This window comes from Phyllosticta citriasiana (assembly GCF_038021145.1).
Source record: "Phyllosticta citriasiana strain CBS 120426 chromosome Unknown IWZ02scaffold_12, whole genome shotgun sequence".
NCBI classification, from domain to species: domain Eukaryota; kingdom Fungi; phylum Ascomycota; class Dothideomycetes; order Botryosphaeriales; family Phyllostictaceae; genus Phyllosticta; species Phyllosticta citriasiana.
In genome coordinates, this window is record NW_027117289.1 from 917,877 (window position 1) to 940,075 (window position 22,199).

Genomic DNA, 22,199 nt, shown 5'->3' on the forward strand with positions numbered 1-22,199 from the left:
CCTCATTCATCCGCCGGCCGAACAAAAATACGCTCTCAATACGAGCGTCGATCGATCAGCAAACAGATTGAGCCGAGCGGAGCTGAACCGAGTTGACGGACTGACTGCCGTGAAGGGGCCGGCGACGGAAAAGCCGAGGGTCCTCCTGCCGGTGGCCGATGGCGGATTGCCTTGTTGTGGCTGTGGTGTCGTGTTTGTTTTGCTTTGGTGGGTGAGGAGGTAAGGAAGGTGTTTTAGTTTGGAAGATGAGGATTGGTGGGCGATGGTTTTGAGAGGGGAGGGGGAGGAGAGGAGGGAGAAGAGATAGGCGGGTATGTGCGAGGTAAGTCAGTGGGGATATCCGTACACCTGACAACTATTTCTACTGCTCTCTTCTAGGCCTCTTCTTCTCCGTCCTTGCTCTCCTCCATCAATTCCTTCCCCTCCTTCCTCAGATGCCACGACGCCTAACCTCGCCCTGTCCCATTGCCGTTCTACTGCCAACGGTAGGTGGTGCTTCGTCCCTTCTCCCGCAAAAGAAGGCGACACTGCTTCGATGTCTGAGATGAGAGGAGATGAGATGAATTGAGGTGGTTTGGCGTGGAAAGGGGGAAGGCACATGTACTATTTGCTTGGTTGGTTAGTTCCCATCTCACCGTTGTCCGATACACATTCAATCGCATACGCACTCACTCACTCGCCTGCCTACCTAACCACCTAGACCCTAGATAAATGGCTCCCCTCAACACTCAGCACGCAATACCGGGATTGCGATGCCAATCAGGCCAGCAGCCTAGCTACCTATAGCCTCGATAGTTCATGCAGCTCTGAATGTATTTGCGTCATGCACTGCACCTGCACCCTACATTACCTCACTTGCACCCCTGAATTATGTGGGGCGGTCGAGTCGAGTCCTGCGCGGCGTGTCAGCACGAAGAACGCAGCCGGCCAGCTGCCGATGCGCTCCGGCTTTTGATGAGGAGCTGGCTGCTTGCACGGCGAGCGACACTGCTGCTGCTGCTGCTGATTATGTTTGTGTGTGTGTGTGTAGGTAGGTACTAGGTAGGTAGGTAGGTAGGTAGAAAAAACGATTCAATCACGTGGCCAGCGTTTTCTTAAGGTGGCGATGATGATGCGACATGTGGTGTGCGCAAGTGCGCAAGAGACACTTGACCCAAAAGGGCGATGGGCAATGTGCGATGGGCGACGATGGGCGGCAAATAGGTCAAGTTAGTTGGTGCAGCGCAGCGCAGAGGTCTGCGTTTTACTGAAACAAGGCCGCGGACGGGATCGGGACGGGGACGGGGAAGGGGACGGGGACGATGAAGAGGGTGGGCGGGCGGAAGGGCGTGACACGCGCTTAGGTTGCGCTCGGTTGTGTGTGTGTGTGTGTGTGTGTGTGTGTGTGTGCGCGCGCGCGCGACGACAGCATTTTTGCGCGAAGACGGGTAGGGGGGGGGGGGGGGGGGGGGGGTTAGAAATGGAGGAAGGAAGAAAGGGCACTTTTGCATTCTGTTGGACGGATGGATGGGTGGATGAGTGGAGGGCGAGACAGGACGCCGTTGGTCATACATGACTACATGCCTTGCGATGACGGGGGAGAAGGGATGGGTGCGAGCGTGGGTGGGTGGATGAGTGGATGTAAGGGCGGCAGCAGCAGCAGGCGGCAGACAGGGCAAGGCAGAAAAGAAAGATGGACAGATGGGATGGGATGGTGGTGGTTGATGGCATGTTGGACGAGTGGATGGGTGGATGGGTGGATGGGTGGATGGGTGGATGGATGTATGTCTTGGGTCGAGTCCAGCATGGCTGAACTGGCTGGCGCAAGGCTTGAATGGCGTGTGGGCGTGGGCGTGGGCGTGGGCGGGCGTCGATCCGGGTTCGGGTTTCTTTGGGGTTAATCTGGAACCAACGAAAGCGGCAGCAGCCGCATGGATCTTGGGGGGGCTGATGGTTGACGTGTTGGATGGTAGTGTGCGACGGTGGTGGCAGCAGAGAAGAAGAAGAAGAAGAAGAAGAAGTCCAGTGTGGAGGAGGAATTAATTAAGCAAGGAGAGAGAGGCACCGCACAGAGGTTAGGCAGCTAAGGTAGGTAGGTAGGCAGGTGGCCGGCAGACAGGCACAAGTCTCCGGCAGCACAAGAGCGTATCGTATGTAAGACGGCGGCGACAAGCAACGATGGCACGCCAAGGGCGCCATCTCATGCATGGCACAGCAGCCACAACGCAGGCGCATGCACCCGCGACCGACAGGGGTGCGCCGGCTTGGCCAGAGCTGAGCAGAGCAGAGAAGTAGACAGACAGACAGACAGACAGACAGACAAGAAATCATAATCATGTCAACAGCCCGAGTCGAGTGCAGAGCCAAGGGAGAGAGGGACCTGGACCTGAAGACGAAGGCGCCATGCTTCTGACCTGACCCTCAAGACAGGCACTGTCGCAGCAGCAGAAGAGGACGACCAGAAAATTGTCGAGGGACAGGAGCTCGGCTGTCGGTGCCCATTTGAATGATATCAGTCTTGACCATGACATGCCCCGGCGGGCGGTGGGCGGTGGGCGGTGGGCGGTGCCGTGGCTGTCTCCCCCCCCCGCCCCTGGTACAGGTCGTGGTTTGGCTCAGTCCACGTCGGCCCGTCCAATCAGCGCCCGCGAAACGTCCCCTATCCCACCCACCCAAAGCCCTCTGCTCTGAGCCCTCTATGAGCGTCCATCCGGCATCCATCGCCAACGCCCGCTTCGCTCCACCCCAACTCTCTCACAACTCCCTTTTTCCCCTCCCTGCCCATCCCATCCCATCAAATCCTCTCCCTCATTTCATCCAGGCCGCATCTCCACCATCCTCCTCCATCGAGCCCTGCCTCGACAGTCTGCGCACCTCGCCGCGACCCACCGCCCGACCCTGCTCCATTGAGTGGGCGCGACCGTCCGTCGCCTACGTCGAGCCTTTCGCCTCGACCTCTAGACGCGTCCGACTCTCGCTCCCCGACCAGTCGCATCCACCTCGCGATCCCCCAACCCACGCGCCTCTCTCTCTCTCTTTTTTTTTCCCCCACACCATGGCCACCCACCAGCAGCCCTCGCCCACGGCGGGCACTCCCGCCCACCACCCTCCTCCCCCGGGTCACGCACAGCCCAATGGCCACCCTTCGATGCAGACCGGTCCCAAGAGCATCAGCAGCGTTCTCCAGGGTACCAATGAGACGACATGGCTGGCTCTAGGTAATGCTCGCGACCGCAACCCTCGCCGACTCTGCTAAACTGCCTCCAGGCGGCCTGTCCGAAATGATGAACGACTACGAGGGCGCCAAGCAGTGCTACGACCACGCTCTACGACACAACAACTGGTCCGTCCCCGCCATGCAGGCCATTTCTAGCATCCTGCGCAGCCTCGAGCAGTTTCCCGCCGCCGTCGAGTACCTGAGAAATATCATAAAGGTTGATGCCAACAACGGCGAAGTCTGGAGCAGCCTCGGTACGACACTTGCGCTCCAGCCCCCGCGACGTCGCCGACTGATTTATTACAGGTCATTGCTATCTGATGATGGACGACCTGCAGCAGGCCTACTCTGCATACCAGCAAGCCCTCTACCACTTGACAGACCCCAAGGTACGTTGTTTGGCCGCAATGCGCCGACTTTTCTGACACAACCACAGGAGCCCAAGCTTTGGTACGGAATAGGCATCCTCTACGATCGCTACGGCTCGCTCGAGCATGCCGAAGAGGCTTTCTCCCAGGTGATGCGCATGGACCCCAACTTTGAAAAGGCCAACGAAATTTACTTTCGTCTTGGTATAATATACAAGCAGCAGCAAAAATTTACTTCGAGTTTGGAGGTGAGCTTGGCTTGACTGCACCGAGCCAAGGCCCATGCTAACTGTCCAGTGCTTCAAATACATTGTCAACGACCCTCCGCGACCACTGACTGAGGAGGACATTTGGTTCCAGATTGGTCACGTGCACGAACAACAGAAGGACGTGAGTGGCTTTTTATCATCTTTTCTCGCAGCAAATTCTTACACGTCACACAGTATGAATCTGCCAAGATGGCTTATAAGCGCGTGCTCGAGCGCGACCAAAACCACGCCAAGGTTTTGCAGCAGCTTGGCTGGCTCTACCACCAGGCCAGCGGCAGCTTCTCCAGTCAAGAGCAAGCCATTGAGTTTCTTGAAAAATCCGTCAATGCCGGTGTGTATCTCAAAAAGCTCCTCAGACTCGGCTGACGTCGGTGTAGACAACAGCGACGCGCAGAGCTGGTACCTGTTGGGCCGCTGCTACATGTCGCAGCAAAAATACCCCAAGGCGTACGAGGCCTACCAGCAGGCCGTGTACCGCGATGGCCGCAACCCGACCTTTTGGTGCTCCATTGGTGTGCTCTACTATCAAATTAATCAGTACCGCGACGCCCTCGACGCGTACTCTCGTGCCATTCGCCTAAACCCAAACATTTCAGAGGTTTGGTACGACTTGGGAACTTTGGTGAGTTGACTTTCCAAGGCCTGCTCAAAAAATTTCTAACCATCCCCACCAGTACGAGTCTTGCAACAACCAGACTGCCGACGCTCTGGATGCGTATCAGCGCGCCGCCGACCTCGACCCTACCAACGTGCACATTCGCGCGCGCCTGCAGCTGCTGCAAAATGGCCAGCCCACGAACGGCATGCCCAACCAAAACAGCACCCCCCTGCCGCAGGACGTCCACCCGCAAGCCTACCAACCGGGAGCCATGAACGGCCCGCCTCAACCGCAGTGGAGTGGTCCCCAGCCGTCGCAGCCTGCCCCCCAACAACCTCTGCCTCCGACCATGGGGGGAAACGACTGGGCTCGCAACCGGCTGGCTGGCATCCAAGATCCCCAAATGCCGCCCCAGCAGCTCACCCCCTTTGAGCAACGAGATGCCGCTCTGCGACCTCAGCAGCATCCCCCGCCCCCTAGCGCTCGTCCCGGCAGCCCTCGACAGGAGCAGCTGAGGGCACAGGAGCAAATGAGGGCGCAGTACCAACCAGAACCCCCGAGGCTCGCAGCTCCCGGGCCAGGCCGCAGGGGGCTGTCTCCGTCACCCAAGAGCCACAATGCTGCTCCGAACCTGTACCAGGGGCCGGGAAACTTGCCCCCGCAGCAAGTGCCTCCCCCGTCTCAGCTCGCACAGAGCCAGCCACCGGCACAGCCAAATAGGATCGCAAACCCCAACTATGGAACCCACGCAACCAACGGCCCTGCGCCGCCACCGGCTCTCAATGGCCCGCCGCTCCCTGGGCCTGGCCCGCTTCCGCCATATGGGCGCCCGACAAGTCCGCCGCCAGAGGTTCGTCCGCTTTTGGGAACTTCGGCACCGTCGCCAAACTCGCGCTTCCACCCGCCAGGTTATCCAGGTCACGGCGAGCCTCCGGCACCCGGCGGCATTGCTGGCGGTGCTCCTCCGCCCGCCTCTGCTCTCGCGGCTGCCGAGGCGGCTGCTCGCGACAGGGACGAAAGACCGCCCTCGACGGCCCCAAAGCGCCTACGAGAATGGGAGGATGAGAGTAGTGCCTCCAAGCCTCCGACCAACGACGAGAAGCGCCAACGCCTCGAGGAGACGCCTCCCCGCCGCCCGTCGCCGCCCGAGAGAATGACGTCCCAGGTCTCGCAAATCCACCGCACTCCGCCGGATCAAGCCGACGCCCGCCGCGCCGACGAGCAGCGTCATATAAACGATGGCTATCACCCTTCCGAAGCAGCCCACCATCCGCCGTCGTTGCCCGCCATTGCCCCTCCCCCGCCTCCGCAGACTCCCCATCTCCCCGAGGTCAAGGAGGAGCGCAAGGAGCAGCACGAGCCGGCGGCGCGCAAGATGGACGTGGACGAAGACTATGACGACAGCGGCGACGACGAAAAGGCGCGGGCGCAGCAGCAGCAACAACAACAACACGCGACGGGTGGACCGCCGCCTCGGTCGGAGCGCAACAGCCCGCGCAGCGCGAGCGTCGTCAATGGGGTGCAGCAGGGATCGCACACGGCGGCCGCTACGGGCACGCCGCTAGAAACAAAAGCCATGTAGAGAGTATGACGAGCTGCTTTTGAGAGAGCCTTGCGTGGGACCATTGCGTTGGTGTCGGTCTGTTGTCTGTTGTCTGTCTGTTGTCTGTCTTGATGGGTTTTTGGGTGGGCTGGTGTGGTGTGTTCTGGTCTGCCTGGGCGGGGCTTGTAACGGCCTCTTTGCTTTTATCGATTGTCGATTGTTGGATGTGTACTTTGTGGATTGTGGATTGTGGATTGTGGACTCATTATTACGAGCAAGATGGCGGCGAGAGAGAGAGAGAGAGAGAGAGAGAGAGATCAAGGGACAGCAAACTTGCTGCTATGCCATGCTATCTCATTCATCCATTCATCCATCCATATCCATCCATGTAGGTATCCTTTCTCTCCAGTCGCCTCTGGCCATAGTTCCTCCTCTGTTAGTATTGACTGTGGATTTCTCTCGTGTCTTTTTTTTTTTTTTAACTTCCCCCCCCCCTTCTTGACTACTACTACTACCCACCATCCCTTGTTTTTTTTTTTTTTTTTTTTTTTTTTCCAAATACAATGTACCTACCTGTACCTTGTTTACTGACTTCTTTTTTGTTCGAGTGGCATGTCATACTTTTATACTTTAATACTTTTCTGCTTTTCTGCTTTTCTACTTTTCTACCTTTTTGGATTGATTGATCCATCAATTGATCAGCTTCAGTAGTTTTGGTTTTGGTTTGTATGACTGTGTGTCTGTATGTCTGCGTGTATGTCTGCGTCTGTATGTCTGCGTCTGTATGTCAGTGTGTATGTGCTGGTGCTGGTGCCATTTCGTCATCAAACTACCTTCATGTTACCTTGGATACCTATGTAGAAGGGAGGAGGAATAGGGGCAGGCAGGGTGTTGAGTTTGAGTAGCGCTCAGGGGGGAGGGGGTGATGTAGGAACGGACGAATTTTGTTCATTTGTTTTTTCATCTAGTTGTTTAGTCATTTAGTTTATTTATCTAGTTATTTATTCTTTCCCTCTTTCCCTCTTTCCTTCCCTCTTTCCCTCTCATTGATATCGTTGACGTTGTCTTGAGTGGTACCGGTAGTAGTAGTAATAGTAGAAGGGTCGAACATGCATTCTCATTCTACCTCTCTACTTACCCACGTCCCCGTTCTCGCCCTTTGAAATATCGAGATGGCTTTGGGGAGGTAGATCAGCTCGTAGGTAGGTGTTTTCTGTCTTTTGTCTTTTGTCTTTTGTCATTTGTCATTTGTTCTCCTGTGTGTGGGTATGTAGGTACGTAGGTATGTATGTAGGTGTGTAGGTTATAGGTGTTGGAGTAGGGAGACAGAGGCACGTCAACATATGTATGTATGTGCGTAAAAACTATGCAGAGAGGGCAGAGGAGAGGGGAAGGAGAAAGGAAGGACGGAAGGAATGAAGCGATCGAAAGAAAGGAAGAGGGGGACCAGACAGATACAGACAAACAGACATGGGACGAGGAGAAGGCTTAAACATCTTTTCTTCTTTTGCACGTTCCATGAGTACGTAGTATTCAATTCAGGTCTTTGCAAGTCCAGGTTCGTACATGGGTCCGTCCATTTGTAGGTCGTCGTCGTGATGCAGACACAAGAACGACTTGACTACCTACCGCACCCCAATCATTCATATTTCCATCCTTGATCCAGTGACTCAGGTAAGCATCCATCAGTGCATCCAGCCAGCAATGCAAAAGACGCCTCGATTGTGTCAGTCCCATGGCGCCAGTCCATCCGTGCAATCCATCCCAGACTATCCCAGATGCGCGCTGAAGAGAAAATCAAAGCAGACCAGACCAGACCAGAGCAAAAAGTGCAAGACAGGGCAAGGAGAGCAAAAGGAGCCGCAGAAAGGGAAAAGCAAATTCGTTCTCAGGGTCGTTCAATCAATCAATCAATTAGGAATCAACAGGGAGTCAGTCAGTCCGAGGCAGTCTGGATGAAAAGGAAAACCAAAAACAAAGTAGACCAGCGCCTTCATCGAGTCCAGTCAGCCGATATGTGCGCCGTCCAGCACTTGTGGATGCGTGGTTCGTGGTGGTGAAGGGGTATCATCAGTCATGCCGTCTGTCGGTATGTGTATAGACATTGGACAATCCAACGATCATCCGGTCCGTCCGTCGTCTGTATTGAAGCATGTGCGTCCGTAGGAGCGTGCGCGCGCGCGTGCGTTGGTACGTGTAGAGCCCGTCGCGTGTAGCTGGTGGAGCGTGCCGTGTCGGACAAGAGGGAAAAGAGTAGGAAAGGCAGTTGTAGGAAGGAAAACCGGACGATGCATGAGGAGAGTTTTGTTGTAGGGTTGAAAGTCATTATCTAGGCCGTCTCGTTGTTCTTGTCATTGTCATTTTTGCACTGGTCGTAAAAGTCGTCATACATGCTGACGCTGGACGCGTCGGCAAGTGCATCCCACAGATTCATGCGCGGGTCGCTGTAGAGGGCCCTCGGGATGACCGTCATCACGGGACGATTCAAGCCCCGCCAAAAAAGGCGCGAGAGGAATCCCGTGAGCTGAAAAGTCGGAGTGCTGCTGGCACGCTTCTCCTGGGCACCAGCCGCGTCTTGAACATGGTCGTCGTGCGCTTGGGACGCAGAGGGCTCCGCCTGGACGAGGGCGGTGGAGACCACGTCAGCGGGGTCCGCAACTTTTGCTCGCGTGCCGTCGTCCTCAATAGGGGGATTGGCAATCGGCACGAGAGAGGTGTCGTCACGAAAAGTGTCGCAACGAGTGACGCCCCTCAGGGCCGGAGATTTGCACGCGCTGACGGATTTGCCCGAAGCGTAGTCGTGCACGCTGTGTTCAGTGGCGCTGCTGTCGACGCTGGCCTTGGACGACATCGAGACTTGACGAGTGTGGGGTCCGCCCTTGAGGATGAACTCGCGCAATTCTGATCCAGAAATGGTCCGTCGATGGCCGTAGCTCGAGCGCGAAGAATGGGACGAGGTGGGGCGTGAGCTGTGCGACGAGCTCGGACGGGACCCTTGCGAAGAACAATCCTCAATAATGAGTTCGTTCATGCCCTCAATCAGCTCGCGACCGTCGTTAAGGCGAGCAAAGTCAACGAGGCGCGAGTATTGTTGGTTGCGACTCTGAAAGTGTTGTGACAGCGCGTCCCATTCGTCGCGCCAATACGCGATGCTTTTGGCCAGCGCGTCGTTGCGCTCGCGTCCTGCCAGCGTCCGAGCGCACTCGAATTCAATCTCTATCAAGTGGAGCCGAAGATTTAGGAGCTGGTTGAACTCGTGGTGCAGGTCCTCGCGGAGGTCGTGGTTTTCGGCGGTGACCATTTTGTTCTTGGCGCGAAGACCATTGACCTGCTCGCTCAGCAAGTCGGCCTGTCTTTGAATGAGGTTGAGCTTGGAGCGAAGGTCTGCATTTTCCGTCCTGAGCATTTCGCCCTCCTCCATCGAGTCGACAAGATCTTCCATGAGAGAGTGTTCGTTTTCCTGGATGCGGTTAGTTGACGGCCGGCGGCGGCGTCGTCGCGGTGACGGCTTACCTGCAGGCCCGAAAAAGTCTGACGCAACTCTTGAGACATCTTGAGCATGTTGCCATAGACGTCATCGAGCTCCTCATGCACCTCGCCATTTTCGTCGTCGTTGTCGGTTGTTGCCGGGGGATCGTAGCGTGTTTTTGACGGACAGGGACTATCCTCGTCGATAAATAGACCCGAGTCTTCCAAGTCAGCAGGCTGGCGGGTCTGGGTGTCGGGGACGGTAAACAAGGCGTAAATGTGGTCCAGCGTGGCCTGAACGTGGTGGGCGACATCGTGAGGCACGTCTTGCCGGGTGAACTGGACGGCCAGCTGGGAAAGGCGGTTCACCAGGGCGTTCTGGGTCTTGCTGGTTTGCGCTAACATGACTGGCGAGCTGTCGGTGTAGTAGTCGGAGAAGGGAGAATCGTGGAGTGCAGGACGCGCAGGCGGCGTGGCGGGGCAGTCGATGGGGGGCGCCATGTTGAAAAAGGCACGCCGACGGGTGTTGTTGGGTCGAGCAGAGGAGTCGAGGGCAAGGCGGTTTTAAAGCATTTAGAGGGTTTGTTGAAATGTTGGCAGGAAGACAGAAAAAAGGCTGGTTGAAGAAGATAATTGGTTGCGCCCTGCCCTCGCCTCGTGGAGAGTGTCACGGCGACGGCATGGTTGGAGAAGGGTTGCGACGACGAGGAGGAGGAGGAGGAGGAGAAGTTGAGTGTGTCGTTTGGAGAAGAAGAAGATGGCCCAGTCCAGGTCAGCATGCGAGCCGGGGTCTTTTCTTAGCTGGCCGGCAGAGCCCCACCTCTCCCTTTTCACCGCCCGCCGATCATGAATTTCGTCGACTCAGTGAGTCTCGTCTTCTTCGTTCACACCCTCTCCATTTCTCTCCACCAACCTCCTGCTTGCAATGGCGTCGTCCGTGAGTTTCCCCTGTCCTTCTCCTCCCGAGCAACCATGTTGACTGCGCACAAGCTAGGCATTGAGCCGTCGCTCGAATCGGTGCGCGACATTGTCGCATCATACGTGGACTCGCCAAATCCTCCGAACCTCGTACCCCTCTGCGCATCGATTTCGGCCGAATTCCTGACGCCCACGTCCATTTATCTCAAGATTGCCTCTAGGTCGGTGAGAGTACTGCAGCGCGACGCTGGCACTAGCTGAGACATACAAGGTCAAAGTCGAAGCTGTCGTTTCTCTTTGAGAGTGCCGCAACAACCGAGACGGTTGGCCGGTATAGCTTTGTCGGTGCAGGTTAGTTGCCCGGGGGAGAGCATTAGGGTGCAGGTCTGACAGCCAAGACCCGCGACAGGTTCTCAAGACGGGACCAGGCCACGGCCCCGAGTGCGATCCTCTGCCGCTCCTCGAAAAAGAACTTGCCAAGGTCCGCGTCGCGTCGATTCCGACCCTCAAGCTCCCGCCTCTGACGGGCGGCGCCATTGGCTATGTGGGATACGACTGCGTGCGATACTTTGAGCCCAAGACGGCGAGGGACATGAAAGACGTGCTCAAGGTGCCCGAGAGTTTCTTCATGCTCTACAACACCATCGTTGCCTTTGACCACTTTTTCCAGGCCGTCAAGGTCGTGACGTACATGGGCGTGCCCGAGAACCTCGACGACTTGGACGCCGCGTACGGCAAGGCGCAGGCCGTGATTCAAGAGACGATTGCAAAGCTCAAGAGCGAGGACATTCCGCTGCCGGAGCAGCCACCAATCCAGACGGACCTGCAGTACACGTCCAACATTGGACGCGAGGGCTACGAGGGGCACGTCAAGACGCTCAAGAAGCACATTGCCAAGGGCGACATTATCCAGGCGGTGCCTTCGCAGAGGTTTTCGCGGCCGACGTCGCTGCACCCGTTCAACATTTACCGGCATCTGCGGACGGTGAACCCGTCGCCATATCTGTTCTTTGTCGACTGCGATGAGTTTCAAATTGTAGGAGCCAGCCCGGAGCTGCTGGTAAAGGCAGACATGGGGCGGGTAATAACCCACCCCATTGCGGGAACGGTCAAGCGAGGCAAGACGCCCGACGAGGACGAGAAGCTGGCCGAAGAGCTGCGAAGCTCGCTTAAGGACAGGGCTGAACATGTCATGCTGGTGGACCTTGCACGCAATGACGTCAACAGGGTTTGCGACCCGCTGTCGACGCGGGTGGACCGATTGATGGTGGTGCAAAAGTTTTCACACGTGCAGCACCTGGTTAGCGAGGTTTCTGGCGTGTTGCGTCAGGACAAGACGCGGTTCGACGCATTCCGGTCCATCTTCCCCGCAGGCACGGTCAGCGGGGCGCCCAAGGTCAAGGCCATGGAGCTGATTGCAGAGCTCGAGCAAGAAAAGCGCGGCGTGTACGCTGGGGCGGTTGGCTACTTTGGCTACGGTGGCGTCAACGCGCAGGGCGAGGAGGAGGAGGGGGCCATGGACACGGTGAGTGGGTGCGGGTGGCGAGGCCAGTGGCGAAGGTGGCTGACTAGGACGACAGTGTATTGCGCTGCGGACCATGATGGTCAAGGACGGCGTGGCGTATCTCCAAGCGGGCGGCGGCATTGTCTTTGACAGCGATGCATATGACGAGTGGATGGAGACGATGAACAAGCTCGGGGCAAACATGCAGTGCATCACGTCGGCAGAGAAGAAGCACCTGGCAGAGCAACGCGGAGCAGGCCATGGCGAAGCGGAGCCCAAGGCACACATTGACCTGGCGGCGGCGGGGTAAAGCAAGGCAGGCAAGGAACGATGAGTGTTTGGCTCTAGGGGAAATGATGCAATGAACGGGGGGGGGGGGGGGGGGGGGGGGGGGGGGGGGGGAGTGGAGAGGGTACAGTAGGTAGGTAGGTAGGTAGGTACCTAGGTAGGTTTGAGAAGTGATGGGGTACATGAGTAGTGTCAAGACCATGTCGAGCTGAAGGGAGAGAATCACGGATAAGTGAGTACGTCCGTGTACGTAATCAGTTATGTGATGAGGGGAAGATATTATCTTATCTCTATAACTATCTACTTACATAACTACTTTATATAATTAGAATTAGGTAATTATAAACATATCTTATTAGTTTAGTACTAATATTACTACTACTACGCCTTAAGAGATATTAAAGATATTATATTAAGCATATATAGTAGAGTCATCTTAGCGTGATTTACCCCCCTAGAATGGAATGATTCTAAAGCCTAAGAGATATAAGAATACTATAAGATGAAGTTATAGTCTAGCTAAAATAGGAAATATCTTAGTAATACTAAGGGAGGGTCCCCTAGGCCTCTTAATTATCTATTATAAGGTCTATAAAGCTAACTTTACCTATACCCTTATCCTCTTATTTAATACCCTTAAAGTAGCTAACTACTACCTAGTATCTAGTCTAGGTATAGGGCTAATAGGTAAGAATATAGCTTATATAGGCTCCTTTAAGGAGAAGTATCTTATTATTAGGATTTAAGAGATAGCTATAGTTAATCTTACCTAGATAGTTATTATAGTATAATCCCTCCTAAATAGGGTTAAAAACTAATAAGGCGTATAGGTATAAGATAATAAGATTATTAAATAAGCTAGCTTAATAGATACTACTCCTAAGGACTTATATATAGTTCGGTTTCTTATTATAGCGAATAGACTTATAGAGGATGAAGGCTAAGTTAAAGGTATAGCTAGTCTTATAGTTAAGTTTAATAAAGGTAGGGAGGACTAAGAAGAGGATGTTATATATCTACTTTAATTATATAGGGTCCTAGTAGGCTCTACGTAGCTAGATGTAGTGTTTTCTAGTAATAGAAGTAAAGGTAGCCTAGATAGCTACTCTACGTTTAAGCGTTTAGCGCTTAAGAGGTCTAAAGATAAGGTTATTAAGGTTATTAAAGAGGCTACTACTCTAGTAAGAGGATATTATTAGTTTAAAGGAAAGGAAGAAATAAGTAAGAATAGTCTTAATATATAGGAGATAGTATATTTAATAAGAGGGTTATTAAATTATTAGTTATAGGGTTACGCGTTAGCGCTATTAGGTTTAGTATTAATCCTATATAATAGGATAAGCTAACATATTATAAGTAGTAGACTACTACTCCTAAAACTCTATTCTAGCTAGAGTAAGTCTAGCCTATTAGATAAAGGCTTTATAGACTACTCTATTAAGTTATTTAGTAAGGCTATTAGTAGGTATCTCTTTAGTTAGATACTATTAAAACTAAATAGAGCTATCCTAGTATACTTAGCGTAGCTAATATTAATAGATATCTACGTATTAAAGAGATGTTTTTAGTTTAGGAAGATCTTTAGTAATAATCCTAAGCATTTATTAGTTATCGTACTAAAGAATTAGTAATAAGTCTAATCATAAGCGGAGATTCTTAAAGAATTACTTCTACTAAACTATCTTAGTCCCGGTATAAGAGAGAGATAATAACTTAGCTTTAGTAGTAGATTTTATAACGGTAGTTTAGCGCGTAGCCTTCTAGTCTACTAGGCTACTAAATAGTATAAAGATCCATCCTTTAGACGACTTATAAGTAGCTATATCATCACTAAATAAAGCGTCTAAAGCTCTAAAGAACTCCCTATATAGGGTGCTAAGCGCTACTCTATTTAGCTATCCTTATCTATACCGTAGGCTAAGTTCCTTAGTATTAAGTAAGTACTATAGGATGTAATTAGCAGCCTTTAAATGAGCCTTTATAGGGTTTATAAGGTATCTAGCTAGCTAAGATGTAGTAAAGGTAATATCTAAGTATATAGTAATAGCTATAAAGTTAATTAAGCTAATACGGTCTTAAAATACCTTAATCTCTTTAAGCATAGTAATGTAGTCCTTAGGTATAAAGAGGTCTAATCTTACTAGGAGTAGTAATTATAGAGGCTTAGTATTAAGTTTAATCGCGTACTAGGTAGCTATCTTCTTAATATATGCTTCTTAGTCTACCTAAAGGACCTACTTAGCCCTATTCCTAGTAATCTTCATGCCTAAGAACTAGTAGATAGGAGCTCTACCTATAATCTTAATCTCCCTCTTAAGTTTAGATTTAATAGCTACTATATATACTATATCTTTATAAAAGTAAACTATATAGAAGTTATCTACGTAGAAGAACACGTATATAAGGCTATTAGAGAAGAGATACTTAATTCCCGGCACTTATTTAAAGCCGAGCTTCCTTAGGATACCTATAAAGTAGGTTTACTAGAGAAGGGAAGCCTCTTTAAGGCTATATAGCGCTTAGTAAATCTTTAATACTATGCGGCCTAGACATTTAATCCCTTCTAGAGGCTAGGTATATAGTATATATAGGAGTCTAGTATTTAAGAAGGCGTTAATAACGTCCTATTAGTTATACTCTATATTAAATGCTATAATAATAGCTATTAAGGCATAAAAGATTTATATAGTAAGGGTAGACGCGTACGTCTTATACTTTATGCTTTATAAGTCTCCTCTTATATAAAGACGAGCCTTATAATACTCTAGAAAGAGGTCCATATTTAGCTTATATTTAAATACCTAAGTAAGGGGTATTATTACTACGTCTAGTAGCTTCTTAACCTACTTAAACGTCCTAGTATCTATTACCTTCTAAAACTCCTTATTAATAGCATCTATAAAGAGGTCTTTATGCGGGTATTATAGCATCTACTTATATCTATAAGGTTCTAGAGGAAGATTATTATAATAGAGCGCGGCTTACGTTATGATTTATGTAGCTAAGGTGAGGGTAATAGCTAAGGTAAGTAAGGGGTAGAAGCTTTAGTATAAGAGATTAACTAGATAGATTATTAGCTTATTATTAAGTTACTTTACTAGATGCTTAGGTTCGTCTTTAGCTAAGCGTTTAACGCTAATAATAGGCGGGAATATACTATCTATATTTAGTAAGAGACGTGGTTTAGGTGTTATATTTAATATAAGTAGCTAATCTTAGCGTGTTAGCGCGTCTAAATTAAGCGTATAAGGAGGGATCTTATTTATAATACGCGGTTCTCCTATATTATTAGTAAGATTTAGCCTCTATGTTATAGGATCTATGAGAGTTAATAGGAGATTTAATAAGTCTAAAATGCTTTATAGTATAGCTAGGACGTCTTAAATAGGAAAGATCATGTTATATTAAAAGTTATCCTAGTTAGTAGGCCCCTAATCTTCCTAAAATAGCTTATTTAATAGGAGCTTTTAAGGGTTATAATAGGGCTCCTACTAGTTATAAACTTTCTCTTTTATATTAAAGAGTCCTAAGGCTAAAAGCAGCTTATAGAACTAGTCTAGTAGGTAAGGATTAAGTATATTTAGCGTGTTAATAGCCTATTAGTCCTCTAGCTAGCCTAGATAATATTATTAGCGTTTATTAAAGAGGATGTTCCTAGTCCTTACTACCTTATTTAATAATAGGATCTAGATTCACGTAATTATTATTAAATCCTAGCTAACTAAGTATCTAATATTAGTATGTAACTCTAGCTTATAAGTCTTACCTAGTTAGTCCTTCCCTATCCTATAGATGTACGCCTTATAGCTAAATAGCCTAATATGAGTAAGATTTAGCTTACGGCTAGTAGTAAGCTTAAACGGGGTTTTCTACTTTAGTTACTACGTTAGGGAGTGATTAACTAGATATACTACTATAGCATAAACTTCTAGCTAAAGGTTCTCTAGTAGATTAGCATATAAACGTAGGGAATATACTACCTAAATAATTACCCCCCTAGCTCTCTTAGCTAGATCTTATACTAAAGTATATAGCACTATTAGCTTAATCTTAGTCTTATTATTAAGAACTATTAAGTGGAACTCTAGGCTAGCTTTTAGCTTATTATCCATCCTTAAGATGTAGATGTCTTATCTAAGGGCATAGATAAACGCTATAAGCTTATTCTATATCTTTAGCTAGGTCTTAGTATTATTAGCGGGATATAAGCTTATAAAGTATACTCTAGTCTCTAAGTTATAAGCATAGAATAAGTATAGGTCTCTATTATACGCGGGCGTAAAGTATATAATGTCTACTACTATCTCTCCCTATAGGGTAGGGAGATAGGCTATAGTATACCTATTATTCATTATAGAGCTCTTAGATCTCGTATATATATTATACTTATTTATACGCGGGATATCTTTAGATAGTATTATAATAGCTACTCCCTCTATATTATACTCTAGGTATTTAATTCGCTTATAGCTAATATAGCTAAGGAGGGCGTACTAGGCTAGAGATAGGAGAGATCTTATTAGGTTTATACTATAGTAGGTAATAGCTAGGGTAAACGGTACGGTATTACTAGATTAAGTTTACTATTATTACTAGAGAGTTATAGTTTAAAGATCTTAAATAATAGAGGCGTAAGCTTATTACTTCTATACTTTAAGGACCTAGTCTACTAAGAGAGGATTCCCTTATTTATTAGCTAGCTAGTTAAGTATCTAAGGTGTTTACTAGGCTAGAGTATTAATTAGGAAGTATAGGATACGTCCTTATAGCTAAGAGAGTTAAAATAATAGGTCTCTATTATAGAGTATTACGTTATCCTATAAACGCTAAATAAAGCCGGCCTTCTTAAGGCATCCTTTAGATATAATATTAACGTAAAAGCCTAGGATATACGCTATATTATAGAGGTTTAAGTTATATAGGAGGCCTTTAGTATCCTTTATATAGAGTTTAACTCTCCTATATATAACTACTCTAATCATCCTATTTCTAACGTTAATATCATTATTTAATAGAAGTCTAGTTAGTTTAAAGCTTACGTAGGAGTAGTAATTAATAATATAAAGATCTAAGCCTATATCTAGGATCTATCCTTTATTAAGAGCTGTTTAAACTAAGTAGTTCTACGGGTTTTAATTAGAGATAGTAACGTACGCGTTCCCTTTACGCGGTTTTATAGATTCATTATTATCTAGTAGTTTAAGGACCTTAGTATTATTAAACCGCTTAGGAATGGCTCTCTAGTAAGGCTTAGCCTTAAGTTAGTCTATATAGTATAACATTTAAGCCTTCTCCTCCTTTAAGTAGTTATTAAGTAGCTTACGTTTAGCCGGGTTAATAATGTTATAGGCTATATATATAGGGTACTACTTATTATCTATCTTCCTAGTTAAGTCTCTATAGGGACGGCCTTTAGACGACGTAGTAGAACCTTTTATTATTATCTAGTCCTTATCTACTTAGCTTAAAACATCTTAAAGAACCGCGGTATTACTACTATAGCTACTTATACTAAAGTCTTATCTATATACTAAAAAGGTATTAATAGTAGTAGAAAGATTAAGGTAAGCTAAAAGGAGCTTCTTTATCTAGAGAGTAGACGTAGCCTACTTATTAGACTTATAGACGGCTTATATAAAGTACTCTACTATCCTACCTACTTTAGGAAGCTTTAAATCCTCTATATATTATTAGAGATACTCCTATTTACTTACCTAATTTATGGGGTCTTATATCCTTAATTCCTTCTAAAGCTATCTTAACTCCTTTAAGAGTATCTTTTCCCTATAGTTACTTATTAGTATGAACCTATCCTTTAGAGTGCTTATCCTTTCCTTAATTATAGGTTTTCCGTAAGCTAAGTGTTTAGTAGTTAGGGAGTAGGTATCTATAATCTTATTAAGGGTAAGGTACTTCTTAGTTATGAAGTCCTTATATAGTAGGAGGAGTAGTACTTATTATTTATAGGTTTTAAGGTCCTTTTTATTAGTAAGGACTAGTCCTTTAAGGAGAGGCTCTTAAGGCTCTATTTTAGGGAAGAGAGTAATAAGACTAGTATATTTAAGTAGATCATATTAATTAAGGAGGGAGATAGTCTAGTTAAGCTATCTATCCTAGTCTTTAGCTATATTAAGAATAATAGTAGCATTAGTAGCTATAGTAATTTTACTAAGGTGTAATACCTAGAAAGTTCTTAAAACTACCTAATCTAGAAAGGTATAAGTCTTTATAGGGTATAGTACCGTAATATTAAAAACTCTACGTTTCCTATAGGATTATCCTAATTAGGTATAGTGCTAAGCTTTAATATATAGCTAGAGGGGGCCTACTTAAGTTATATAGCTCTAATTAGTTAACTAGGTATATATTAGTAATTCTAGGCTTATAATAATTATAGATAAGTAAGTACGTCCGTATATATAATTAGTTATATAATAAGGGGAAGATATTATCTTATCTCTATAACTATCTACTTATATAACTACTTTATATAATTAGAATTAGGTAATTATAAATGTATCTTATTAGTTTAGTACCGATATTACTACTACTACGCCTTAAGAGATATTAAAGATATTATATTAAGCACGTATAGTAGAGTCGTCTTGGCGCGATTGAGAGACAGAGACAGCGGTGGCCAAGGTAACGAGGTAACAAGGTAACGGTGTCGGACCGGGCGACGCGGGAGGAGCCAATGGGAGGACGAGTAGAGAGTAGCGGTGGCTGGAGCCTGAAGTGGCTGGAGCTAGAGCCAGGGGGAATGGAACGCGGCGGGCACGACCTCAACCTCGTGATTTGGTGCTCTCGGCTTCGCTCAGTCGGTCGCACAGCAATTTGCATGTCATGGCATCGGTGCGACTCAATGAGATCAGATGCGGTGTATGCAACTTACTTGGCAAGTCTTCCCTGTCTTGGTCCTGCCGTGCCAGATCGGCGCAGGGGATGATGGATGCTCCATCTTGTTGTTGAGCCACGCGCCCGCCGCCATATGTGGCCATGAACTCACTCACTCACTCTCTCACTCACTCACTCACTCACTCACTCACTCACTGCAGGAAAACAAGATTGACTGCCGGCTACCTGCTGTACCTACTTCGCGACTGCCTCTTCCCTACCCTACCCTACCCTACGTGCCTACCCGCTGCTGCAAACCCGACAGACGTCAAAACCCGCCCTCCCCCCTCTCCAGCCTTTTATTTATTTTCTCCCCCTCCCCCATCCTCTCCCCAGCATCCTACCTACATAACCTGTCCTCGGCACCTCCTCCTCGTCGTTGTCCTAGCCTCGTCAATTCAATCGCCAGCATACTACCTGCAAGCATCACCATGAAGTCCCTCTCCATCCTCGTCGCTGCCGCCTCGGTGGCTGTTGCCACCTTCGACAACCTGCCCAGCTGTGGAGTACGTCCCCCAGTCCCGACGCCATTCTGGCCGACAAGCTCGCTAACACCCTGCCAAAGCAAGTTTGCATGAGCAACATGAACAACATCGCTATCAACGAGTTCGGTTGCGCCCAGGGCAATATTGTCTGCTACTGCCAGAAGGTCAACTATGGCTACGGCATCCGTGACTGCGCCAACGAGGCCTGCTCTTCGCCTGAGGATGCAGCCAACGTCATTTCCTACGGCAGCAACTACTGTGCCGGTGAGTCGCTTGCGCCAACCACCAATTCCCTGCCACTGACACGAAACCTCCAGGTGCCCTGTCGAGCGCCGCGCCTTCGACCCCCAGCGCACCTGGCTACAGCATCCTGTCGTCTGCCGCCGGCGGTGTCCCCTCTGGCACAGGTGCCAGCCCCAGTCCTACCGGCACCGGCACTGGCACTGGCACTGGCGCTGGTGGCCTTGGTACCGCCGTCTCGACCGTTAGTGGCACGGCGACCGTCACGAGTGGCTCCCAGGTCTTGACCACCACCGGTGCCATCTCGACCATCTTCAGCTCCCTCACCGCTGCCCCAAGCAGCGTTGCCTCGTCCTTGAGCTCCGTCGTCTCCAGCGTCAACAGCTCGCTGACCTCGGAAATTTCCGGCGCCGCCTCGTCCGCCGCCGCGACTGGCTCTGCCATTGTGAGTCGACTTGTTCCCGTCTTTTTTGTTTGCATACTGATAGCAACCAGGAGAGCTCCCTCACCGCGTCCGCGTCTGGCTCGGCCACTTCTACCAGCAGCGAGGCCGGCGCTGCCCTTGCCACTGCCGCTCCTCTCCTCGGCGCTGGTGCCATGGCTGTCCTCTTGGCCGCCTTTTGAGCAGTCTGAAACGCTTTTCCAGAAGCACCAGTAGTCGGGGCCAGCGACCACTAATTGGAATGTGGAAAATGACGGACGGATCGCCATTGGCTCTTGTGGAAGGAAAAAAAGGCAAACGGAGTGACGGCCGATTGCGAAACAAGACGGGAGCACAGAGCACCATTCTCTGTGTTTCAGCACTCTTGCACAAACACACCCCTCTCTTCGTCCCCGTGGCCCTTTTTTCTCCTGCTTCTGCTGTCGCTTCTTCTCTTTTCCTCTTTTCCCCTTCACCCATGTAATTATTTTGAGCGGCGCGCACGACGATACCCCGCAAGCTAGCCGCAAAGACAAGAACGCACGTCACGAGTTACGGAACACGCACCAACGACGACATGTCAGTACAACAAGATCAACAGCGCCACCAGTCGGTAGTAGTAGGTAGTAGGCAGTAGTCTCAAGAAGTCTACGCCAAGTAATACATATGATCCTCCTCTACCCCAGTTGCCATGTTATTATTTCTTTTGATGAGAGTGATCTGGCAGTGCACGACAGGTGGTACAGTGCAGGCCATGGGGTTTTCGTCGTGCATGTGTTGCTACCACCTTGACTTGTTTCTTGGCAGGAGGAGCAGCACCTTTTGTATCACTGCCACCATGGCCGTAATTTAAGCTTTGTACCTGTCTTGCAACTGTTTCGTGCCATGCCATGGTTTCTTTCTTGCCTGGATGGTTGGGTAGATTGATGACGTCCCTGTCCGTCGTCATGTCTTGTCTGGTCGTCGAGCAAAAAAAACAAGCTTTGCCATCTCTTTTGCTTTTCCCGCTCCTTCTTCTTCATCGTCGTCGTCAATTGTCTTCTTTTGGTACACTTTTCTTAGCATCATGCCGCACACCACCACGCACAGACAGACAGACAGAAAGGCACAATTGACAGTCGAGTCGATTCCAGCCGGTCAGGCACATGCTGTACGTTTCGTTTCGTTTCGTTTCGTTTCGTTTCGCCGACTCCCGTCTCCCTCCCCCGTGTCTGCCCTAACTACACACAGTCAGTTCTCCGTTTGTCGTTGTTTCGTTTCACCCCACTCTACTCCTCAACCCCCACTCCCCCAATCTGCACTCTACTTCCCATTTGTTAGACCTGTATAGGACAGTATACTTCCCGTCAATCTGTCTCGCGTTCTGCCGTTGCTGTTGTTGCTGCTGCTGCTGCTGCTGCTGCCCGAAAGTCAATTGCAGCGGCGCATTGGTTGTCTCGACCGCGACGGACTCGGCCGCCCATCCCATGACATGACGTTGGTCAGTCAGGCAGATCCATACGCACGATACTCACCAACAAACACCACCACCACCAATGTACCAAACCAACTGACGTCGAACGCGCAACAATGGCCCGGTCTTGGTAAGTGATGCTATGTGTTTCCCTCTCTCCCATCCCATCCCATCCCATCCCATCCCATCCGACCCACACACACACACACACACACACTTTGTCCACGTAACCTAAACCCGCTGTGGCGCGCGCGCGCACGCATCGATACGCCGTGCCGCAGATAAATCAGATAGGCGTCATCCCCGTCGCCGCGCCGGCTAATCAAGGTAGGTAGGTACCTTGGCTTACCTTGCCAACTTACTTGCCTTGTCAGCCTGCCTGGGTTCGTGACGGGACATGCCGCCGCCGTCGTGGCTGAAGCAGGCAGGCAGATTGGCAAGCAAGCAAGCAAGCAAGGTTGGCATTGTTGGCGTGGCGCAGGCAGCAGCAGCAGCAGCAGTGACGTGAGTCCACCTAATATCGCAAGACTAATAACGCAGCAAGCAAGGAAGGG

At 49.5% G+C, this 22,199-nt stretch overlaps 5 protein-coding genes across 5 annotated transcripts; 4 read left to right on the forward strand and 1 right to left on the reverse strand.

The window, feature by feature from the left end:
• Positions 1–1,452: 1,452 nt before the first annotated feature.
• Positions 1,453–2,060, forward strand: IWZ02DRAFT_459493 (uncharacterized protein). The gene has a single exon (XM_066768082.1). It carries the CDS (start codon positions 1,732–1,734, stop codon positions 2,020–2,022), a length of 291 nt encoding a protein of 96 aa, XP_066620103.1. The 5' UTR covers positions 1,453–1,731; the 3' UTR covers positions 2,023–2,060.
• Positions 2,061–3,034: 974 nt separating this feature from the next.
• IWZ02DRAFT_382851 (uncharacterized protein) lies at positions 3,035–6,013 on the forward strand (the record flags this gene model as incomplete). The annotated part of the gene is made up of 8 exons (XM_066765246.1): positions 3,035–3,197; positions 3,247–3,450; positions 3,503–3,585; positions 3,633–3,812; positions 3,862–3,954; positions 4,008–4,164; positions 4,211–4,455; positions 4,508–6,013. The coding sequence occupies 8 exons, from the start codon at positions 3,035–3,037 to the stop codon at positions 6,011–6,013; spliced, it is 2,631 nt and encodes an 876-aa protein (XP_066620104.1).
• A 2,155-nt stretch (positions 6,014–8,168) lies between these two features.
• Positions 8,169–10,115, reverse strand: IWZ02DRAFT_61343 (uncharacterized protein). Its single transcript, XM_066770964.1, has 2 exons — positions 9,488–10,115; positions 8,169–9,434 (listed from the first exon to the last, which is right to left on the reverse strand). Exons 1-2 carry the CDS (start codon positions 9,941–9,943, stop codon positions 8,304–8,306), a joined length of 1,587 nt encoding a protein of 528 aa, XP_066620105.1. The 5' UTR covers positions 9,944–10,115; the 3' UTR covers positions 8,169–8,303.
• A 69-nt stretch (positions 10,116–10,184) lies between these two features.
• Positions 10,185–12,238, forward strand: IWZ02DRAFT_459497 (anthranilate synthase-like protein component I). Its single transcript, XM_066768083.1, has 5 exons — positions 10,185–10,379; positions 10,433–10,581; positions 10,632–10,711; positions 10,759–11,885; positions 11,941–12,238. The coding sequence occupies exons 1-5, from the start codon at positions 10,368–10,370 to the stop codon at positions 12,172–12,174; spliced, it is 1,602 nt and encodes a 533-aa protein (XP_066620106.1). The 5' UTR covers positions 10,185–10,367; the 3' UTR covers positions 12,175–12,238.
• A 7,239-nt stretch (positions 12,239–19,477) lies between these two features.
• IWZ02DRAFT_435715 (uncharacterized protein) lies at positions 19,478–20,395 on the forward strand (the record flags this gene model as incomplete). Its single annotated transcript, XM_066766471.1, has 4 exons — positions 19,478–19,552; positions 19,612–19,795; positions 19,849–20,216; positions 20,267–20,395. The coding sequence occupies 4 exons, from the start codon at positions 19,478–19,480 to the stop codon at positions 20,393–20,395; spliced, it is 756 nt and encodes a 251-aa protein (XP_066620107.1).
• Between the last annotated feature and the right edge of the window lie 1,804 nt (positions 20,396–22,199).

Excerpts from the sequence above, each read along its gene's own strand:
- IWZ02DRAFT_459493 (XM_066768082.1), top strand. The coding sequence starts at position 1,732 with ATGGGTGGATGGGTGGATGGGTGGATGGATGTATGTCTTGGGTCGAGT.
- IWZ02DRAFT_61343 (XM_066770964.1), bottom strand. The coding sequence starts at position 9,943 with ATGGCGCCCCCCATCGACTGCCCCGCCACGCCGCCTGCGCGTCCTGCA. Across the intron at positions 9,435-9,487 it reads AGACTTTTTCGGGCCTGCAG|GAAAACGAACACTCTCTCAT; the intron begins GTAAGCCGTCAC and ends AACCGCATCCAG.
- IWZ02DRAFT_459497 (XM_066768083.1), top strand. Across the intron at positions 10,582-10,631 it reads TATCTCAAGATTGCCTCTAG|GTCAAAGTCGAAGCTGTCGT; the intron begins GTCGGTGAGAGT and ends GAGACATACAAG. Across the intron at positions 10,712-10,758 it reads GTATAGCTTTGTCGGTGCAG|ACCCGCGACAGGTTCTCAAG; the intron begins GTTAGTTGCCCG and ends CTGACAGCCAAG.